The sequence below is a fragment of the Magnolia sinica genome, chromosome 3 (genome assembly GCF_029962835.1).
Source record: "Magnolia sinica isolate HGM2019 chromosome 3, MsV1, whole genome shotgun sequence".
Lineage (NCBI taxonomy): Eukaryota > Viridiplantae > Streptophyta > Magnoliopsida > Magnoliales > Magnoliaceae > Magnolia > Magnolia sinica.
In genome coordinates this window covers 18,543,335-18,564,621 of record NC_080575.1, presented here as the reverse complement: position 1 = coordinate 18,564,621, position 21,287 = coordinate 18,543,335, and the positions used below count along the sequence as shown (strand labels likewise).

Sequence of the window (21,287 nt, the reverse complement as noted above, 5' to 3'; positions counted from 1 at the left end):
CGTGGAAGTCTTTGGATCGGGCTGTCTCCTCGCGGAGGGACTCTTCCTTCCACTCTCAAAGTCGGAAGACTTTCCTAATTTCTCCGCATTCTCGGTCGGAATCGGATCTCCAGCTAGAGGAGATTGGATGGCTGAGATGATTTTCATCTAGTGATTGGTATTGCAGGGACGCACGCTATCAGCGACGAAAAATGAATTTTTATCCGATTTTCAGGTTACGCAGTTCAATTGTGATCGATCTTGTGTACGCGTGAAAGCTTGCCTTCATGTAATTCGACCTAAGTTTTGTTAGGTATTTTACGGCTTGGATCATCCATGCAGGTGATGATGGTGGGCCATGATGGTCGCAAACGGACGTTGTCCGTTTGTTCGTTGCGTTCGGGAGAAAAACTCTCTTTTTTGAATTTCGTCGGCCGTCTTTGCGTTCGGTGGACTGCTGGAGTGCGTGTGCTGCGTGCGCACACCATTCAAGGCGTGGTCCATAGTGATGTTTTTGAGGGATCTACTCCGTCCATCCATTTTTTCATATAATTTAAGGGGTTGAGCCCAAAGTTGAAGCATATCCTAAGATCAATTGAACCATACCACATGAAACAAGGTTACTATGGTTTCCACCGTTGAAACCTTTCTGGGCCTTACAATGATGTTTATTTTTCATCCAACCTATTGGTAAGATCAAAAAGATATAGATGAAAGAAAATATCCTACTACGACTACTCATGACATTTGACGGACGCCAAAATCAACGATTAAGGGGATGATTTGTCAATTGGGTCACTTTTATAATGGTCCAAGGGTTGAAATTCGATGTGCATGGTTAATTTACAATACATAAGTAAGGTATAAAATTTCACATCAAACGGATCGTAGGAACCATGTGATCTAGAATTCAAGGGTCTAGGTTAGTCGCATTTTCGTAATTATTGCTGATATAAGAGTTTTGTGAAATGTAATGGTTCTACATAGTCATATGTACTTTTCTAAACAATTCTGACAAATGAACTTACATCTAAATCATTATAGATGGAGACTTATTTACTAAATTAATCAAGGGAATGCACATGTATTAAACCACATGATGAATGGTTGGATGACATGTTCAAAATAGGAAAGCTTCATGGTTAGTAATGTAGTCATGTACAAAGGTGGGTGTATGTCAGTTTTGTAAGAAGATGATCCAAAGTGGATTTACTTGGACATATGATGATCTTGTCTTAAAATCAACAATTGGATGACTTGATTGGTATTATACACATGTACATATTAAGGTAAATTTCATGGTAACAGTCGAGAACTTTCAATAGTCGGGTATTAAAAAGTTCAAGGTGTTACAAGCCCGTGAGGGGAGCAATTGCCAATCCACCTCCTTTTATAACCAGGTGAATGGCTTCCCTATGAAGGTGTGTGGGCTGATCTTCTTAGATAAGGTTGGGTTAGGTTCTTTAAGGTCAAACCCAGTGGGATCTTAGAGGGATTTTTTACATTGGTGGCCGATTGCGGCTGCCCATTATGATAGGCGCCCCTTGTTTTTTTGTTAGTGGGGGTTGCCCGAATGTCCATTGGGCTGTACAACTTCTTCTTTTCAGTGGAATACAAGAATTTGTTTGAAAAAAAAAAAAAAGACATGAATGATGGGAAAAAACAAATATAATCTTGGTCAAAAAATTAAAAAAAAAAGGTTCCCTTAAAATTGTAATGTTTCTGTCTTGGTGTTTATCTACGGAAACATGAATGTCTCTCACCTAGCTACATCTTATTGAACACAACTAGTTGGGTTGTGGGGCTCACCGTTATGTATGCATGGAGTACAACCGGTCTAAAATGTTTTGCCGCAGTGAAAATGAGATGTCAAATGATCAGGCCCATCTTTTTATTTTTTTAAATGAAAGTATGAGGCAACTATATAGACAATATACACTTGGACATACACAGCAAAAAAAAAAAAAAAAGGCCGGGCTAACATATGGTAACCTCAAACCCATGCAACTGATTACATCTGCCTAACCACCCCACGACTCGACCGGTCTCGGATGAGCACCCTTAGCATAAGTTAAGGGTTTAAGTCACAGGGAACTACTTGGCCAACTTAGAGGCGCTACCCATGCAAGCCGGGCCATCGACCACACTATTGGCCTCCCTCGGAATATGGACGATCAAGATTTGGGCATTGACCGGAATCGAATTAAAATGTTTCTTCTAGTACTGGAAGCTCCATGGGTCCGGCCTTCCTTAGAGAAGAAGGCCACCGCGGCTAAAGAGTCACTCTCCGTTTCCATTGTAGAGAACCCGTGCTCCAAACATAGAGATAGCCCATCCACCGTTGCTTTTGCTTTGGCCTTGAAAGTTGTTGGACCCTATATCATAGACGTAATAATCAGACCCATCTGACCATCAAGTCATCCACCATGTGAATGTGAAGGTTTTTCGCGGCTTTCCATTGTTTTCCATCATATAGCCCATTGGCATGATTCTTCAGCCACCCATGGCCTCAGTGGCATGCCACTATTGCATGACCCAATGACATATATATACCACAGTGGGCCCCAGACACAGCTAGTTGCACGTTTGTTCATTAACAAGTACTTTGCACACTACAAGAAATATGGTTTTTACCGACGAAACTTTTACCTACGAAAACAATTTTCGTAGGTAAAGATGACTTTTACTGACGAAAATCTTTTTCGTAGGTAAAAGTAAACTTTTACCGACAAAATATAATTTCGTAGGCAAAAGTCATCTTTACCTACGAAAATTTTCGTAGGTGAAGGCTGTAAAGGGTGTTTTGACTTGAAAATTTACTTTTACCTACGACATTAGATTTCGTAGGTAAAAGTCATCTTTACCTACGAACACTTCCGTAGGTAATGGGTGTTTGAAATTTTTGAAAAAAAAAAAAATTGAAAAGTTTACTTTTACCTACAAAATATAGTTTCGTAAGTAAAAGTCATCTTCACCAACCAACCATATCATAGGTAAAGGGTGTTTTGCATTTTTGAAAAAACAAAAAATCGAAAAGTTTTCTTTCACCTACGTCATAGAAGTTCGTAGAAAGTCATCTTTATTGATGACAATTTTCATAGGTAAGTAATATTTTGATTTTTTGAAAAACCTAAAATTGAAGAGTTTACTTGACTTTTACCTACGAAACTTTCCGTAGGTATAAATATAATTTTTCATTCCACCTTTTACCTACAACTATTTTCGTAGGTAAAAAACTGTTTGGGACCGTTACCTACGAAATGTTTCGTAGCTAGAAATAGAATATTTAATTTAGAGTTACCTAAGACCTTTAACTACGAAAGTTTTCGTAGGTAAAAATATAATTTTTCTATAGTAGTTTTTAACTCATATGAGATTTTTACCTACGACTATTTTCGTAGCTAAAAAACATGTATGACACTTTTACCTACGAAATGGTGTGTAGCTGAAAATATTATTTTTAACTTGAAGCGTTTACCTACGGCCATTTTTGTAGGAACCTTTCGTAGGTTAAAAACGTGCATGAGGCTTTTACTTGCGAAATGTTTCGTAGGTATAAGTATAATTTTTAACTGAGCTAAGCTTTTTACCTACGACTATTTTCGTAGCTAAAAATGTATAGGACACTTTCACCTACGAAATGTTGCGTAGGTAAAAATATCAATACTTTGCCTGCCTACGAGATGTTTCGTAGGTAAAAAACGTGGATAATATTAAACTCTTGCTCTTTTTCTTCACCTATTACAATATAGCTCTTCATATTCTTCCTGATATGCACCTGTTATCTAATATATTTCATCATATTCACATTCACATTCACATCCATCTAAACCCACAGATATATACTATAAAAAAATTTTAAACAAATTTCTCAACAACTTATCGTTATGCTTGAGCAATCAATACAAGAATATACAAGTAAAATCATAAAACCAAAGATACTCAACAACTTATAACTTCTATTGAGAAAATAAAGTTCACTAACTTGGAAAACAAAACAAATTGAATCAAGCAACAAGCACAAACACAAGTAAATATGACTAACCATCCAAGTCCAACTTATCCAAGTCATCCAGCATGCACCTATACTGCCCATGAGTATGTGTATCAAAGCCAAGACAGGTGGATGTGCATAGACCAGCATCCATGCATGCATCAGAGGAGGTGTTGAGATGCTTCAAACCATCAATCTGTTTTCATCTCTAAAGGTGTTGTTTGCTCTCTTATTGGATGACAAGCCTTTTCCAAATGGTCAAGAAGAAAGTGACAAAGAAGAAAACCCTCATAACATTTGGGGACTAGGACTGGCTATTGTCAGCGCTATGATTTGCTCTTTGGGGGATGATCCATCTTGTATCGATATTGTGGAGAGCATGATTCCTTACTTTTTCGAGAAATCGTATTTGATATTATTCTATCTTTCCGCACCAGACGTCCCGACTGACGATCATAGCAAGAAGAGAGCCCGAACTCAGAGGGTACTAACCTCTCTAACAGCACTGAGAGAAACAGAGAACACCCTCATGCTTATCTGCATGCTCGTGAAACATCAGCACTCATGGAGTAAAGCCATGAAAGAAATGGATTCACAACTAAGAGAGAGAAGTATTCATCTTTTAGCTTTTATAAGCAAGGGACCTCATCGCATTGGAGAATCTCCACGTAGGACTGCACCTCTCTTATGTCCTCCGATATTAAAAGAGGAGGTCGAATCTAATGGAAGACCACCATCCATTGACAGCAAACATGGTTGGTTTATTCTTTCTGCTCTTGGTTGTGGGTCTGAAGCTCCCATCTCTTCAGTTTCAAGCATGGCCCTGTCTCTCCCAATCAAGGATCGAGCAAATGGAAGAGCTGATTCAATCCATAGAACATACTTCACTGATTCTGTTGCTATACAGATCTACAGAATTGCTTTTCTTCTTTTGAAGTTTGTGTCTGCAAGCTATGGCAGCAGCTAAAAGGGCAGAGGAGGTGGGATTCATTGATCTTGCGCATTTTCCTGAGCTTCCCATGCCTGAGATTCTGCATGGCTTACAGGTAAAATGATAGCATGCGTTCTTCCAGTACCAGTAAGGTTGCATGTGTTAAAATTAATAGGAATGCAGAACAGTTGAAAATACAGTGGCATGGTGCGCTTTTGCACTTAATGTAGTAGCAGTGGACATTAGCTTCTGCCTTAGAGGAAGCAGTTTGAAGAAGTGAGATAACAGGGCAGAAAAGTGGCTATAAGAAGTGGACTACTGTGATGGTTGACCTCCATTTTGAATTGGTGGTGACTCATCCTCACACATGGCATTCATGTGCATCTATCCATACCATCCCGTAAGAAATGTTGTGTATGGATCATCTCTCTAAAATCACCCTGATCAAGAAATCTTAACCATCCAATTGATGGATGCCAAATGGAGGGTTAAAAGTAAATTGGTGAATGGTCCAAATTCCAAGGGCAAAAAAGATGGTTACAGTGATATTCTTAGTATAACTTTTGGTTATGTGGTTCAGAGATTTGAACACTCTGGATTACCTTGAAACTGTCATGTGTATGGTTGAAGAGTCACCACCATTTTTTGTTTCTTTTTTCTTTTTTTTAAATGGTTCTGAATTATCACAGCATCCAGCTCGTAAAAAGTAGTAGCTTTCCAAGTAATGGCTCCACCTCGTAATTACCCAAGTGCTCTTTATTTTGGTTTGTAACCCTTCCATGTCCTTCAATAATGCATAGCTTAAGCAATTTGAGAAACTAATTGCATGCAAATTTTTTTCCCTACTTCTCATGATACATGGTAGAGATTCTAAAATGGAACCAGTTCATAAGAAATGCGTCCAGAAACCAAACTTTTTAAAAACAGCCTTTACTGAATTGTTTCTGGATGCATCAGGACATGAAAAGTCTTCCGATGCAGCCATTCCTTACTATGGGGGCTTATGGTCCAAGTTCTCCAGACCATTGGTCTGATGGGCCACACCATGGATGGGGGACACTAAAATTCTTGAAATTTTAAAGTCCCTAGCCATCCAATATTTTTCCCTTTTTTTTTTTTTTTTTTTTTTTTTCTCTGAAATTCCATTGTATATTCTCCTAAATGGAGACCATTGATCAAAGTGCAAGGATTTCCAGCAACTCAACATATGTTTCAGAAAGCCTCCATATAAGATAAACTGAGAAATATAGACACAAAGATGGAAAAGAGAAGAAAAGAAAACCAACATCAAAAAATTCCATAGAAAAGAAATTAAATAAATACCAAGGACAGAAAAATTAATTTTTTTTTTATTAAAAAAAGGAATATAAATAGAAGAGGCATTGATGAGACGAATGAAGATTCAGAAAAACAAACCAAAGGATTATGATGAATTGACTTTATTGGACCGAAATAAATGCTACGTACATCAATGGGCAACTACCCTTGTTGGCTAATCGTATTCCATCCTTGATGATTTCCTTCACGACCATACCCTATGAAGTGGCAATTCATACAGAGTCCAGAAACCCCCAAGAGAAGTGATGGCCAAATGAGGTAGTACATCCGATGAGGAACAAAAAATGGATAGTACACAAGAGTTACAAGGGTAACCAATAAGCATTTAGAATTCCAAACAAAGAAACAATGGTTTACTACCGCATAAATATCTTTTTCGGCTCAAGAAGACAACCATTACTAACTTTCTAGCCAACAAATTTTCAAAGCATTACCGCTTTGAACTGGGATAGGTAGTGGTTGAGCAGTGCATGATCCCCAGCGTTCTTTGCAGCCACGGCACTAAGGGCGCACACACCAGCCTGACCACAGATGAATGTCACATGTCTGCATATACAAAGATGCACACAGTAAGCAGCATGATGATAATAGTGCAATACCCGTCAAGGTCCACCTTAAAACAAAATGCTCCTTCTAGAGGCTCCTTTCACGCACAATCCACAGCATATCCCAAGATCGTTTGTTATTACACCATATAGTCACCCAGGCAATGCATATTTTTTATTTTATTTTGAAAGATCAATGCAGAGTTTTTCAATGATTTCTCATACTAAACATTCTTCAGAATCATTTTAGAGATAGCCTGGATATTGTACCTATGCAAAGATTCACATCAATCGAGTAAGATAGGTGAAAGATATACGAAATTAACTAAGAAAAAGATTCACACAAGTACCTTGATTCTCGTGAAGCAGTATCACAAGCCCTCACAATTTCAATGCAGAGATTGAGATCATTCTTGTTCTTGGTGACTTCATATGCTTTGAAAAGTAAGAATGCTGTCCCAAGGGAGCCAGTGTAGAGAGTGAAATCCCTAACACACCGTCCAGCCCGTACCCAAGTCTCCTTCACAATCTGAAAAATAAATAGGTAATGGGAATGATGTAAAGGCAAAAGTCACCAAGCCTTGAAAGTGAATCCATTTTTCAGCACGAACCAATCTCAAGCTTTTTATGTCTGCATTCAACGAAAATGTGACCATCTAAATAAGAGGGTCACTAAGCCTGCAGGCATCAATATGGGTATTTTAATGTGCCATCCTAATTTGTCCTATATATGCCTAAAAGTTGGAAATATGGAGGGATGTTTCAGAATCTAAAGTTTCAAAAATGATGGGATAAAAATAGAGTTTGTGGAATGCAATTTTAGCAATTTTAGTAATGATATGAGTGCAAAGTGAGGAATTAATTAAGATTGATTGCCACAAGGTAACCCAAAATGACCATTTCTGACATCTCGGGTCAATAATTCATGACGACAGAGAGATTGAGAAGAATGTTGCTCATTGAATTAGAGAAGGTAGATGAAAGAGAGATGAGCTTCAGAAGTTTATGTGATCCCTGCATACCAATCAAAATGAAGGGGAGATTTTATAGGACAGCTATCAGATCAGCCATGCTTTTATAGAACAGAATGTTAGACAACAAAATGTTTATATAATGTGTAGCTAAACAAGGATGTTGAGATAGATGAATGGCAAGGCAACGAAGGATGGAATTAGAAGTGAATGCTATGACCGAAGAATGCAATTATTGCAATTTAGAGTCGTAGACTCACTGTAATTTTTGATTACATGGATGACCCAACAGATTGAATTATTGCAATTATGTTCAACTGAACACCCATATATCAAATGCTTTCCACACACACAAGAAATGAATGTAAATATTCAGCTCAATCAAGAGACGAGGATTTTTTAATAACATCATATTCTTGCAATCAACTATGTGCATCCAAACAAATCATCCATGACAAGAATAAAAGCAGCTTGCTTTTCAAGTACAAACCAAAATGGTTTAATAAAGTTCCTTTGCCTCTACTGGACAGGACGGCGGAGCCTCATTCTTGAACAATAACACTCTATTGGAATAACCTCCTCCTTGAACAAAATAAATTGCTGGCATACCAATTAAGCCACATTCTGTTGGTAAGTTTTTTCTTTCTAAAACTGCAATGTAAGCAAATCTGAACATTCTCATGCCATCAAAATGATCCATAAGCCTGTATTTAAATTGAGAGCTTTTTTTTTTTTGTCCATAAGCCTGTATTTAAATCCGAACAAAATAAATTATTCTTCTAATGGGCTGAGCCAAACACAGTTCAATTGAATTGTGCATTCAAATGATCTCCATGTTGAAACCACCTTACACTCAGTTGGAGTCAAAAGAAACATAACTGCATTTTGTGGGCTCTGTCCTCATTATAATAATAGGACACATTTTCATCATTTAAAATTGAGTGAAAAGCTGCACTTGTGGCTATACTAATTTGTGATTTTGGAATTTCTACTCTTAGTAGATTTCCAAAAATCACAAAATGGGGATGTTTTGTGTTGTATTAGGAAAAAACAAAAGACTTCTTTCAAATCCACATGAATATTATTTAACTGTTTTTGGATTTTCTACTAATAGTGTAAGAGTAGAAATCCAAAATCACATATTAATGTTCTCAGAGGCTAAGCCAAACACAAGCTAAACTGATTAATGGTTCCTTTTTTCTTTTCTTTTTTGAAATGTGAGAACACACGCACTCTTACACCCCCATGCACACTTTCAAGAGTACCCCATGGAAAAGTTTCGAAATGAAACACCCAGATCAGAAATTATCCATATCCGATTTTTGTGGCCATCAACATGAGAATCCAAACAAGGGTTTCTCATGAAACAACTGCTGGAGAAAGATAAAACCTAGAACACTTGACGTAGTTTACTAGTTACCTTTCTTTTGTTTTCTTCTCTTTTCTTTCTTTTTTTTTTCTTTTTTTGTATCAAAGTCACCATTTCTAAATGTGGTAAATGTGTATGAAATCCGAAACAATCATCCAGTGGCGTTGCTTAAATGGACCATATATACCCATAAAAACAACAAAAGACCCATAAAAACAACAGAAAATGAAAAATACCCAGATTATAATTAATCCAGTAACATTATCTCAGCACATTCCAAATACAAAACCCATAAAATGAAGCGGAACAAATTCATAGCAGTAAAACATTAAGTTTCAGTAGATAAAGAGATGTTTGCTCACTACTTTGAGGTTCTAGCCCCACAGGCACCTCCACATGTGGCTATGCATGCTAACTGGGCACGTGCATATGACATCCAGGCCACGTATCAGGTGGAAAACGGTGTAGATTATCCAGCCAAAAGCCAGTCCAGAAAACCACTCAGGCCAGCCACAAATGAACAAAAACATTGGACAGTCATTTTCAAGGCCACCAAATCTGCCTATTCCCGTGCAGCTGACCTGACAGTTGAATAGCTTGAGTTTCTGGCTAGATGATCTACACTGGTTCACACGTGATACATAGATAACATTTGCCAGGTTGGCATGTGGAGCCCCAAATAGAGGTGCATGTGGACTAGTGGAGGATACATGAGGGGTTAGCAAACCTCCAGTCTCAGGTATGCTGATTGAAATTGATTTCATCATGCATTGAGGACATAATGTTCTTGCATGATTACTTGCTGATGACAGGAGATTCAACTTGGCATATAAAGATAATAGATACAAACATCGTCGGAGTCCTTGAAAAGCCCTCATGATGACAGTTATAAACAACAATGTAAAATTCAAAATCAAAGGGCACTTTCTACCAATTATCTTGAAACTAGCACTGATAGTTAACAGTAGAATTAATCCAGTTCAATATCTGCACCATAAAATAAGAGTAATCCACCAAATTTGGCGAATGAATCATTGAAAGATAAATGATAGACAACAAGGAATTATTCCAACAAGAATGTAAAAACATTGGTTGGGTAGAGTAGTACAAAAATATGCACCAACAATTAAAATCTATGTATCTAACAAGTAAGAAAATTTTATTCAATACAAAAATCATTCCATACTTATAGTTTTCTAGTAATAAAAACACTCCAGATGATATCAAGAATTAAGGGTCAAATACGGACAACACAGTAAAACATTTAAGGGATTAAATTCAGTAAGAAATTGATGAAAGGAGTAGTCCATATTCAAAGCAAAGGTCCGGGTGTGGGCTCCACGAATCAAAAGTGAAAACCCAATCAAATCAACAAATCCAGGGAAGTTTATTCAATTGAGAATCCAATGCTAGCCATCTCAACAAAATTCAAGTAAAAACAAACTAAAAATGAAAGAAATTCCAACCACTATTCAAATCACATATGCAAATCTGAAGAGAAACATCACGAAATGGATCTAAGATTGAAGAAATTGCAACCACTATTCAAATCACATATGCTCAAGAAGACTACACCACATAATTTGTAAAATCAGAAATCCCTAATTCTGGTTGGATCCTCAGATCCCCAAAATCCTCAAATCCCTAATTTGTAAAATCAGAAAAACCCCAATTCGGGGTCCACATTCAAATCTGTAAGCCCTAAAATCCCCAAATCCCGAAATGAGGGTCCTCATCAAATCAAAAATCCATAAATTAATAAATCCCCAAATTCCTAAATCGGCATTGAGAGAGAGAGAGAGAGAGAGAGAGAGAGAGAGAGAGAGACCTCACGTTCGACAAATCCCTGTCAACCGAGCTTCAGAGAGAGAGAGAGAGCGAGGGCGTGCGTGGGCAGGGTCTAGCTACTGACAGGTTGAGAGAGAGAGAGAGAGAGAGAGAGAGAGAGAGAGAGGATTAGGGCGAGAGAGAGAGGAGAGGGGAACGCGGATTAGTTAGAGAGAGAGGGGGGAGAGGTTCTTGCTGGACGCTGGACGCCGGACGCGGATTAGATACAGGTTTGAGTAGCGAGTTGGCTACTGAAGTGACGTCACCAATTTCTGTGGGGCCCACTATGATGTATGTGTTGTATCTACACCGTCCATCTATTTTGAGATATTATTTTAGAGCGTGACCCAAAGAATGAGGCAGATAAAAACATGTAGTGGACCTCACCATAGAAAACACTGGAGAGAGTGATTCCCACCATTGAAACTATCCTAAGGCCCACCATAATTTTTATTTGAAATCCAACCTGTTCAAAAGTTAAAAAAGACATGAAATAAGGTAAAATACAAATATCAGCTTGATGTAAAACTTTGGTGGCCTTTAGAAGTTTTTAACAGTGGGTGTCACTGTCTCCACTGTTTTCTGTGCTGGGGTCCACTGGAGCTCAGGATTTAACTATGGATATTGCTCTAAAATGATCTCTCCAAATGGATGGAAGGTGTGGAGTTAAAACATAGGTGGGGCTAAAAAATGAGAGGTATATAAATATCAGGTGGACCACACCACATGAAACCAATAGTGATTGGATATCCATCATTAAAATCCTCATAAGGCCCACTCACTACGCCAAAACTGCGTATTAGGTCATACGGACCTAGATGAAGGGGAAAAACAAAAATCATCTTGATCCAAAACTTTTATGGGCCCTAGAATGTTTTAAATGGCTGACGCTCATTTAACACTATTTCTTGTAACGTGGTCCATTTCAAATTCGTACATGCCTCATTTTTTGTCTCATGTCATAAGATGATCTTTAAAAATAAATGGATAGCATGGATTAAACACAAACATCAGCTTGATCTGGGACTCGAATTGGGTAGTGATGGCCCTTACCATGGGGCCCGTCCAGATGTATGTAATTGGTTGCAATGGCAGGTGATTGTACATTTCTTAGTGTTATATCTTACTCGAGATTTTTCGTCTCATATCATGACATTAACCAGCAAACATGTGTGATATGGATTTTACAATGCCATTGCAATGGCCCTACAACGACTTAGTTACACAGTATACCTACTTATATGCTCCATGATGGCTCCACACAGAGAAGAAGTTCGAGGAATCTACTTGCATCAAAAAATTAAAAAGATAAAAGTACTTAGTTGCAAATCAAATATAGGGCACATACGATAGCCTATAAATGAAGTTAAATGGAAAATGAAAATGGAGGTAAATGAATTGGGAATAAATGACTTACTAGTTGTGTTTGGATGGGAGTACATGAAATGTGTTGGTGCTGTTTTCCAACAGACCGTGGCCAATATAGGGGACTCTTCGATGCCTAAGTCAATATCGAGGTTTTATAGAGTATGGTAGGATCTCCAAAAAAGAAATATTAGTCAAGTATTTAGGGTTTCTCAGTGAACGTATTTTGGATAGTGGGAGGTACCTATATATTTATAAGAGAACCAGAATACAATTTCAGGAGGACTCTCGCCTGATATGTTGGCTGTAATTTGGGATGTCCGTGAGATGAGTGGTTCTCAAGATCGTCGGGATCCGATATTATCCTCTAAAGATCTTAAGTGGGATCTTTTAGGATGTTAAAGGATATCCCAGATCTCGGTGGATGTTCCATCAACACTGTTTCTTGGGGCACACAAGAGTGGATGTTCTATCAACACTGTTTCTTGAGGCGGGCACACAACGGTTTTGGATCAAGCTAATGGTTGCGTTGTCCCAAAACCACGTTTGTGTGACAATAATTCAATGTGGCCCACTGATGAGCAAACTTGGCCTGGGCAAGTTCATGATGTGGTATCCCTGATTAATGTCCTGGATCTTCACCATAAATGTATCTTTTAAATAATTTTTTTGAAGGTGACTGAGCAAGACATGGTGGAAACGTTCTTCCGTCCATTCGAGATGTGTGTGAAGTAAGGAGATGAGATGTGTGTGAAGCCAGGAGACGTTAGCAACATCATGTGCTCTTACAACCGTATCAACGGTATCCCCACACGCGTGCGATCCAAAACTCTTATCTCAAACAATATGAGGAGATTGAAATCTTCGCAGGTAATGTTGTTTTATTTATTTATTTTAAACTTTTTTTTTTTTAAAAAAAAACAAGAAGTTATGTTGGTATTTTCTTATTTCAATCATATAAATGAAAATTGTTTTAAAATATCCACATATAGCTACAAAAATCAATAATTATTAATTTTTTCCACTTAGTTAATTTAACTAGTAAATTTCTACTAGCTATTTTGTTAATCATTGCCTAATATATTAGGCATTTCTTTGCATGATCTAATCATTGTGATTTTTTCAAGAGCATTGCCCATTATTGTATGGAATGAATGGAAAGTCCACGTCAAATATTGGATCATCCAAAATGCTCAAATCAACTAATTGAGAAATTGGGTATGATCTATCCATGATGGGGAATAAGTCCAATGGTCTAGATCAACAAACTATTAGACCTATATATACAAAATTTTAGCACAATTAGGTCATGGGAACTCCCCATGAGGTCAAGCTGTGTGGGCTCCACCATGATGTGTGTAAAACATCAACACTGTGAATTTGATGGGTCCCCTTTAAATTATGGTATATCCCAAAAATCAGCCGTATACGGAACTCCAGTGGGCCATACCATCTAAAATCATGTCAAGACATGCCTAAAACATATAAAAGAACTTGGTGGGCCTCACCTGAAAATTGGATGCGTCTGAAACTTGGTATGACCCCTCATCCAAGTGGCACACACATAATTTATGGGCTGGATTTGTGAACCACATCTCGGTGGGCCCAAAAGATAATGAATGGGCATTAGGATAGTTTCAATGGTGGGAATCACTCTCCCCGCTGTTTTCAGAGCTGGGGTCCACTACAGATTTTTATCACCCCCATTCTTTGGCTGATGACTTAAAACGATATCTCAAAAAGGATGGACGGTGTGGATATAACACGTACATCATAGTGGGGCCCACAGAGCACCGACCAGCATCACTGGCCAAACGGTGTAAAACGCACACTGTGCGCCAACTAAACCCCAAATTCGTTTTCCTGGTCTCGCTCCGATTTTCAGATTACCGAAACGATTTTCCCCCTCTCGCTCTCATTTCTTCCCCCTCTCTCGCTCTCATTTTTGGATTACCGAAACCCTAAAACCCGATTCTAGCTCTCATTTTCTCCCTCTCTTGCTCTCATTTTCGGATTCAAGAAACCCCAAAACTCGATCTCCATTTCGGGCGAGATTCCGTTTCCATTGGGTGCTCATTTCAGAGGTTTTAGTTTCTCATTTTTTGCATCGGAAGGTATGCGATTCGCACCCTCTCCTCTCTCTCTCGCACCCTCTCCCTCTCTCTCTCCGTTTCTCTCTTCCTCTCTCTCTTTCTCCCTCCATGTCGAGGTAGACCACACCAAAGGTAGACCACACCACAGGAGACAGTAGCGATTGAACGCTGACCATTAAAAACTTCCTAAGGCCCACTGTAATGTTTGTTTGTCATCCAGCCTGTTGATTAGTCACACAGACCTGGATGAAGGGAAAACCCAAATATCAACTTGATCCAAAACTCCTGTAGCCTGGAGAAGTTTTTAATGGTGGGCATTCAATCAGCACTGTTTCCTATGGCGTGGTCTGCATTCAAACACATACATACTTATAATGTATTTTTTGTCAGGAAGATAATATGTCATGTATCTCTACAGATAGAGCTTTGCTAAGCCCACACAAGTGTGGAATAAAGCTAATGCACAGCAAGTTAGGTGTTTCCCAGTGTAATGGTTGTGAAAGATCCACCCCTTCATCTGTTTTTTCAGCTCAGGTTCACCTGCCAAACTTATTGTACAGCTCAAATTGTGGGCCCTACTACTAATCTGCTGTCTAAAGGACATATCTTGATGATTAAAATGAATAATAGTCACTATCCCAATTTAAAGATAAATGGTTAGATGGTAAACATGTCGAGTATTAAGTAGTAGTGTCCATGACGAACATGCCATTGTCCAAAGATAGGTCAATCCTATCATAAAATGGGACACACATATGTTGAATCTGGAAATTTATTTTTTCGGTAATTACATGTTCATCGTTAGCCCATCCTCTTAGTGGTCTGGACTTTGCAGATGCATATGGTCGATTCAGGTGTGCTTTAATAATCCTTTCTATCTCACCTCCTATTTGGATTTTGTTTTCAAATTATAGGATGAGGGTTTTAGTGTGCTGCCATTCTTTTGACATGGTGCCATGTTGTCACAGGAAGGTCATTCTCATGGGCGCCAAGTTGTCACAGGAAATTCATCCTCATGGGCCTAAGTCATGGACTTGACTAAATTTATGGTAAGTGCTTTCTATTGTAAGTGTCATCTGCAAGTCTATTATGCTGGTACTAGTCCAACTGAAGTGGATCAGTTCTGAATGTCCTTGTGCCGATCTGGCTACCTGTCTCCAACATTTTAGCAATCACCATGGACGTGGATTACTTTCAGCTGGGGCTGCAATGGATTTCAGCACTTGTAAGGTGCAGACGTACTCTCTTTCAGAAGAGCACTTTGTTTTTTCAGTAGCAGTTTCAATGGGAAAGTTGTAGCAGGGGAATTATGCAGTGTTATTGATTGGGTGGAAAAAAAGTGGTTTCAGAGATATTGGCATATTACATATGAATTTGGTCTGGAGATATTGGCCATTGCATACAAGCTTTGAATCAGTTTTGTTGGAATTTTGTTCTATTGTTATTGATTTGTAGCTGTTAATTTCACATAATTATTCTATCATAATGTTCTGTTTTCTTCCACACTTCTTTTGTTCCCAAGCTGATAAATCAGGTAGTTTGCATGTCCCGCTTTCCGTCCCGAAGCTGGGTAGTCGTGTAGGATTGGTTGATGCTTGTTTAAGTCCTATAACCATGCAAGATTGCAACAATTTTTATTTTAGTTTTCTTTTGGGAATGACAAAGAAGTGAAGATTTTGGTAACTAACATATGAAATATAAGTGGAATGTAAAAGATTTCGAATGTAGTAAACTCACAAGTGAGTTATGAGAGGGTTCATATGCACATGATGAGTGTTGCCAACTCTGTTGCTGGTGAAACAGTTGAGATGGAAATGGCAACTGTAGACTGGTTTCCTTGTCTTTGTAAATAAGACAAGATTAATTCATCCATTCTCTCTCTAAAGCTGCTTGCAAGCAATGTTGATACAGTTCTCCTGCAAATAGAATAGAAAAAAAAATCATGATTTTAAATGCCCTTCAATACAACCCAATATGAGCTGAGCCAAATCACAAGTAATGTATCAGTGTTCTACCATTTACAGTAGCCAAGTAATAACTAATGTTTGTGTAATTTGTAATTTCATTGATCTTCTACAACTAGTTGCAGATGAAGAAAGATTTACTGGAATAAATTTATCAGGCCCACAGAGAATGGTAAATTTTGGGGCTGTACTTATAAGTTCTTACTCTAACAATTTTGGGCTTACAGTTCTTTCTTTTTTTATTTGTTTGCAGATGAAAGGCTTAATCTGAATTGCCCAACCTGTGGACCCGACTTCAGATATGGTACATCACAATCAGATTAGTTTGACATCATGATTTCTTATTAATGGGTATTTGTTTGTTAAATTGGAACCATTGATTTTCTTAATTTATCTTCTTCTTTTTTTTCATTTAAACTCTCTAATAGATGTCCAAATCTCATGTAGACACTCTTGGCTTGGAAAGCAAGGTTGCGTGCTAGGGGCCATTGAACAATCCCCGCTTCAATTGATGAGCTTTTCCGTGTTGAATACGGACCACTAGATGGTGATGTTTGGTTGGACAAATTAATTTTATTTTAACAGTTATACAAGGTGAAGTGATGTGGAATATGGTTGGACACATTAATCTCTTGCTTGTATTCTTTATTTTGGTTTAACTTAAATTCTGATGCAGTCCATGTGAGCCCCACTTATCTTTTGGTTTCAGAGTTCATTATTGCAATACAGGTACTGCCTCAAAACTCCTTTGCATTATATGTCACTGTTCATGAAAAATTGATTCATGGTCCTTCTAAATCTGTTGTAACTCCTTTGGAATAATTAGCTAATTGCTTTGGTGCAAGCAGGACATGGAATTACTCAGGCATGATTTTGGGGTATGTCAATTGTTTTTTTTTTTGGATGTGGTCACTGAAAATCTTAATTTTTTCGACCCATTTCACAACATTAGCTGGAGCAACTACGCAGAGTGGATGTCATGCAAGAGTGGATCATCTTCTTCAAATTGAACATGATGTAGTTTATTTCTTTGACTTTGATTTAATAAAATGGTGAAAGTTGCATAAGACTTTGAAAGGTTTGGGCATTGTGTTCAAGTAGAGATTTCTTGCATTGATAGTTCTTTGAAAATAAAATGTATTGCTCTGTTTAGCGGTACAATACTTGATTTATTCTTCAATTTGGTATTGTGCCTTATGTTTAAATTGGCATAAAACTCCCATAAATATTGAGTCAAACCTTTGTTTCAGCATTATTTGGGATTTGTATTTAACATTCTAGGTTACATAAATCTCTATAGGCTCCAAGGATCATTTGCCTATTAGGAATTACTTCTATACCTAATGGTTTCTGTCAGTTTTTATTTAAGGATCATTTGCCTATTAGGAATGATCTGCTGGGTAAGAAATTGGAGCATGGGCAGTTTCCTAGTTTGGCCCTGAACAATTCTCTCAACGCAGCAAAAATTAAAATGGAAATTTTGAACTGAAACATCGAACATGCAACGAATAATTATGGTTGCTACTTTTTGTTCCTATTTTCTACTTTAATATAATCAGTCCCCTTTCTTAAAATTTTTGTCATTAACAATCCACCTGCAATGTAAATTAAAATTAGTTCATCTCATTTTAGTTAAGAGTATTTATGTTTCAGTGATCTTGGTTTATATAAATTATCCATGTCATTGATATAAGAATGTGAACCTTTCATCCATGATTCAAGTTTTTCCCAAGACAAGGTGTGGTTGTGAAAGGATCCAGGGAAATTGTTTTTCATGATTGGTTGAAAGGTCAATTGACATCTCGTCCCATTTTGCTTTGTTGGAAAGCACACATAGTAAAGGTGAAGTGCCTGTTTACTTGTTAGTAAACTTAATTGATGTAGTGTAATTGAAGATTTAACTTAGAATTGGATTCCTGCGAGAACTCTTTTCATGTTTCTAGTCTTGTTGAGTCCGAATCAAGACAGGATCTCCAGCAAGTTTTTTTAAAGAGTCAATCTCCAACGAGTTTTGAAGAGACGCAGCTCAAAATCTTGCCAAGTCGAGTTGGATGATAAGGTAATTAGGTTCTCATTGTCCTTTTTTAAAGTGTAAATCTTACTAATTGTATTCAATATGTGCAGAGAAAAGCAGTTGTCTAGCACGTACTTGGGAACGAACCTGCCGATGTTTACAGAGAAAAGCAGTTGTATAGCACATGACTTTTCCTTTTTGTTTATAACCACCTTTTGAGATGGTTGGCTCAGTTGTTTTTTGTTGCATTGAATGGTTGGTGTAGACAACACATCGTGGTCCAAGATGAAGTCCTAGCCAATAGGTTGGGCCTTATTCCCATCAAAGCTAACCCAAGGCTGTTCGAATATGTTTCAGGTTGACAGTTCGTTGACTTTTTATTTTTATTTTGGCTTTCATTCATTTGAATTGGGCTTATTTGTACATTGATTTTTAAATTATTATTATTATTTTTTAATGTATGTATTAGGTACTTCTTCAAGGTCTTTCTTCAAGGGATTTGATATGTGGAAGGAAGAAACTGTAACGAAGGTAAAAAATCAAAGATAATATGGTTTGCTAAATCTGTTTCAGGCATGTGAATTACTAAAGAATAAGCGGAGAATTGTGAAGTCTGAACGTTTGAACTTTTTAATTGTCAAAATGCAAAAGGTTGTCCCTCCTGAAAGACTTTTCAATGATTTAGATTATAGTAAATGATTTTCTTAGTCAAGGAAGGTTTCTGGATTATCTTTTGTTGTTTGACAGGAGCATGAATGTTAACCATGAACAAAGCCTTTTAACTAAGCTGAAGCAACAATGGGGTGGCCAACTTATGTTGTAGATGGAAGGAATGGTCTGTCATATACTAACTACTTGCCTGAGCTAGTTGCATGCGTGCGTGTGTTTTCTTCTTCTTTCTAAAAATGATTTCTTGGTGGTGTTCTTTCATGTTTTTCTGGCAATGCAGGTTACTGATTTTCCATTAGCAAGGGAGAATCAACAGAATGTTTTGAAGCTCCATGCCCATTTCCATCTTTATATTGCTAACAGAATGTCCTTTACCTTCACTATGGTTTTATTTAGGATGATGGTTTTCATATCTTTTCTTTTCTTTTTCAAACTATTCAACGGTCTATGTTTGTAGTTTGCTCAGCTCCAAGATACATACATGTTGCATCATATTCTAATTAGACCAAGCTATTCAGGATGATGGTATTTTAATTAGACCAGGCTATTCAGGATGATGGTATTTTAATTAGACCAAGCTATTTGTGACAAGAGGTCTTGTGAAAAAGCTAATTGTTTTGCTAAATGTCAAATGTGCGTAGGTATGCTCGCGATTTTGTTCTGACATCTTTTGAGAAAAGCTATTGTATTTTATTACACCTTTCAAAAAAAAGGCTCTTGCGGTTTGTTTTGCCAATGTGTATAGATGTATGCTAAGTGTAGTTGTGCGCTCTGTGGAAGTCAACCCAAGAAATGTGCTGATTGGCCCCATGTATACTACTGCCGTGTTGAATGGGAAGATGCCATTTCTTTCAATATTGCCACTTCTGACATACCTACTCATATTCTTTTTATCTTTTTTTTTGAGCAAATAATTTGGGGATTTTCCATATCTATTTGGTTGTTGCTTGTTAGGTGACTTTTGCCTCACCTTTGTTTGCAGGTCAGCTTACCTAGATTTAACAGATGGTGCTAGTTTCTCCATGGCCTTGGAACTTAACGGTTCAGAACTTAGGGACTACGCCTTGAGCCAAGAAGTGACAACCATGAAGGTGGTGGCAGGAGCGGCGGTGGTAGAGGTTGCAGAGATAGTGGTGGCCGATTTGGAGGCGGCCGAGGCGGTAGTGGTTTTGGCGGTGGTAGGGGACGTAGAAATAAAGTAAGCATGGGCCCAGCTGGTACAGGTAGCTCGTGAAGTCTCATTACTTGTTAGCCAGTGTCGGGAACAAATGAATTGTATGATCTGCAACTCGAGGATGTTATGTAATATCTCAGTTCCTACAAGTTGAGCCCATTAGCGTGAATGAATGTGAATATGATAAAATATATTACATAACAGGTGTATATCAGGAAGAATTGTAACAAGCTTATATCAGGAATTTTTCATTGGAATATTGGAAAAAAAAAACAGAAGAATTTTCGTAGGTAAAAGAATGTATTTTTACCCACGAAACTTTTCGTAGGTAAAAGTCTCATCATCTTCTGTATATATTTTTAGCTACGAAAATATTTGTAGGAAAAAGTTTTATAATACTTGTTACCAATAAAAAGATTCGTTGGTAAAATTTTTGTAATAATTTCTACCTACGAAAGAAGTTGTTGGTAAAAGGTTTTATCGATGAAGAAATTCGTCGGCAAAAGTCTTATCTTTGGCAACGAATGTTTTTTTTCGTTGGAAAAAGTGTTTCCCCTCGGTCCTTTAGTAACGAAATTATCGACGAAACTCTTCATCGGTACAATTTTTTGCCTACGATAAAAAGGCTTTTAGCAACGAAACACATTCGTAGGTAAAGGTCTTAATACAGTTTGTACCTACGAAACATGTCGTAGGTAAAAGTTTTAATAAAGTTTGTAGCTACGAAAATGCTTGTAGGTAAAAGTCCTAACACCGTTTCTACCTATGAAAAAATTCGTAGGTGAAAGCTGTAACAAAGTTTTTAGCTACGAAAATGCTCGTAGGGAAAGGTTTTTTTAGCTACGAAAATGTTTGTAGGTAAAAGTTTTAACAAAGTTTTTACCTACGAAAGCGTTCGTAGGTAAAAGTCGTAACACTTCGTAGGTAAAAGTCTTAACAAAGTTTTTAATTTCGTTGGTAAAAGTCTTACCATTGCCGACGATGACATTTTTTCGTCGGTAAAAGTCTTTAGCCACGGCTTTTTACCAACGAATTTATCGACGAAATATTTCGT

General features: G+C 37.6%; 1 protein-coding gene across 1 annotated transcript; it reads right to left on the bottom strand.

The window, feature by feature from the left end:
* Nucleotides 1-6,327: 6,327 nt before the first annotated feature.
* LOC131238820 (lanC-like protein GCR2) lies at nt 6,328-7,358 on the bottom strand (the record flags this gene model as incomplete). Its single annotated transcript, XM_058236416.1, has 3 exons — nt 6,328-6,439; nt 6,677-6,788; nt 7,138-7,358. Coding segments are annotated over 3 exons (429 nt in total), but the record flags the coding sequence as incomplete, so codon positions are not given.
* Nucleotides 7,359-21,287: the final 13,929 nt, after the last annotated feature.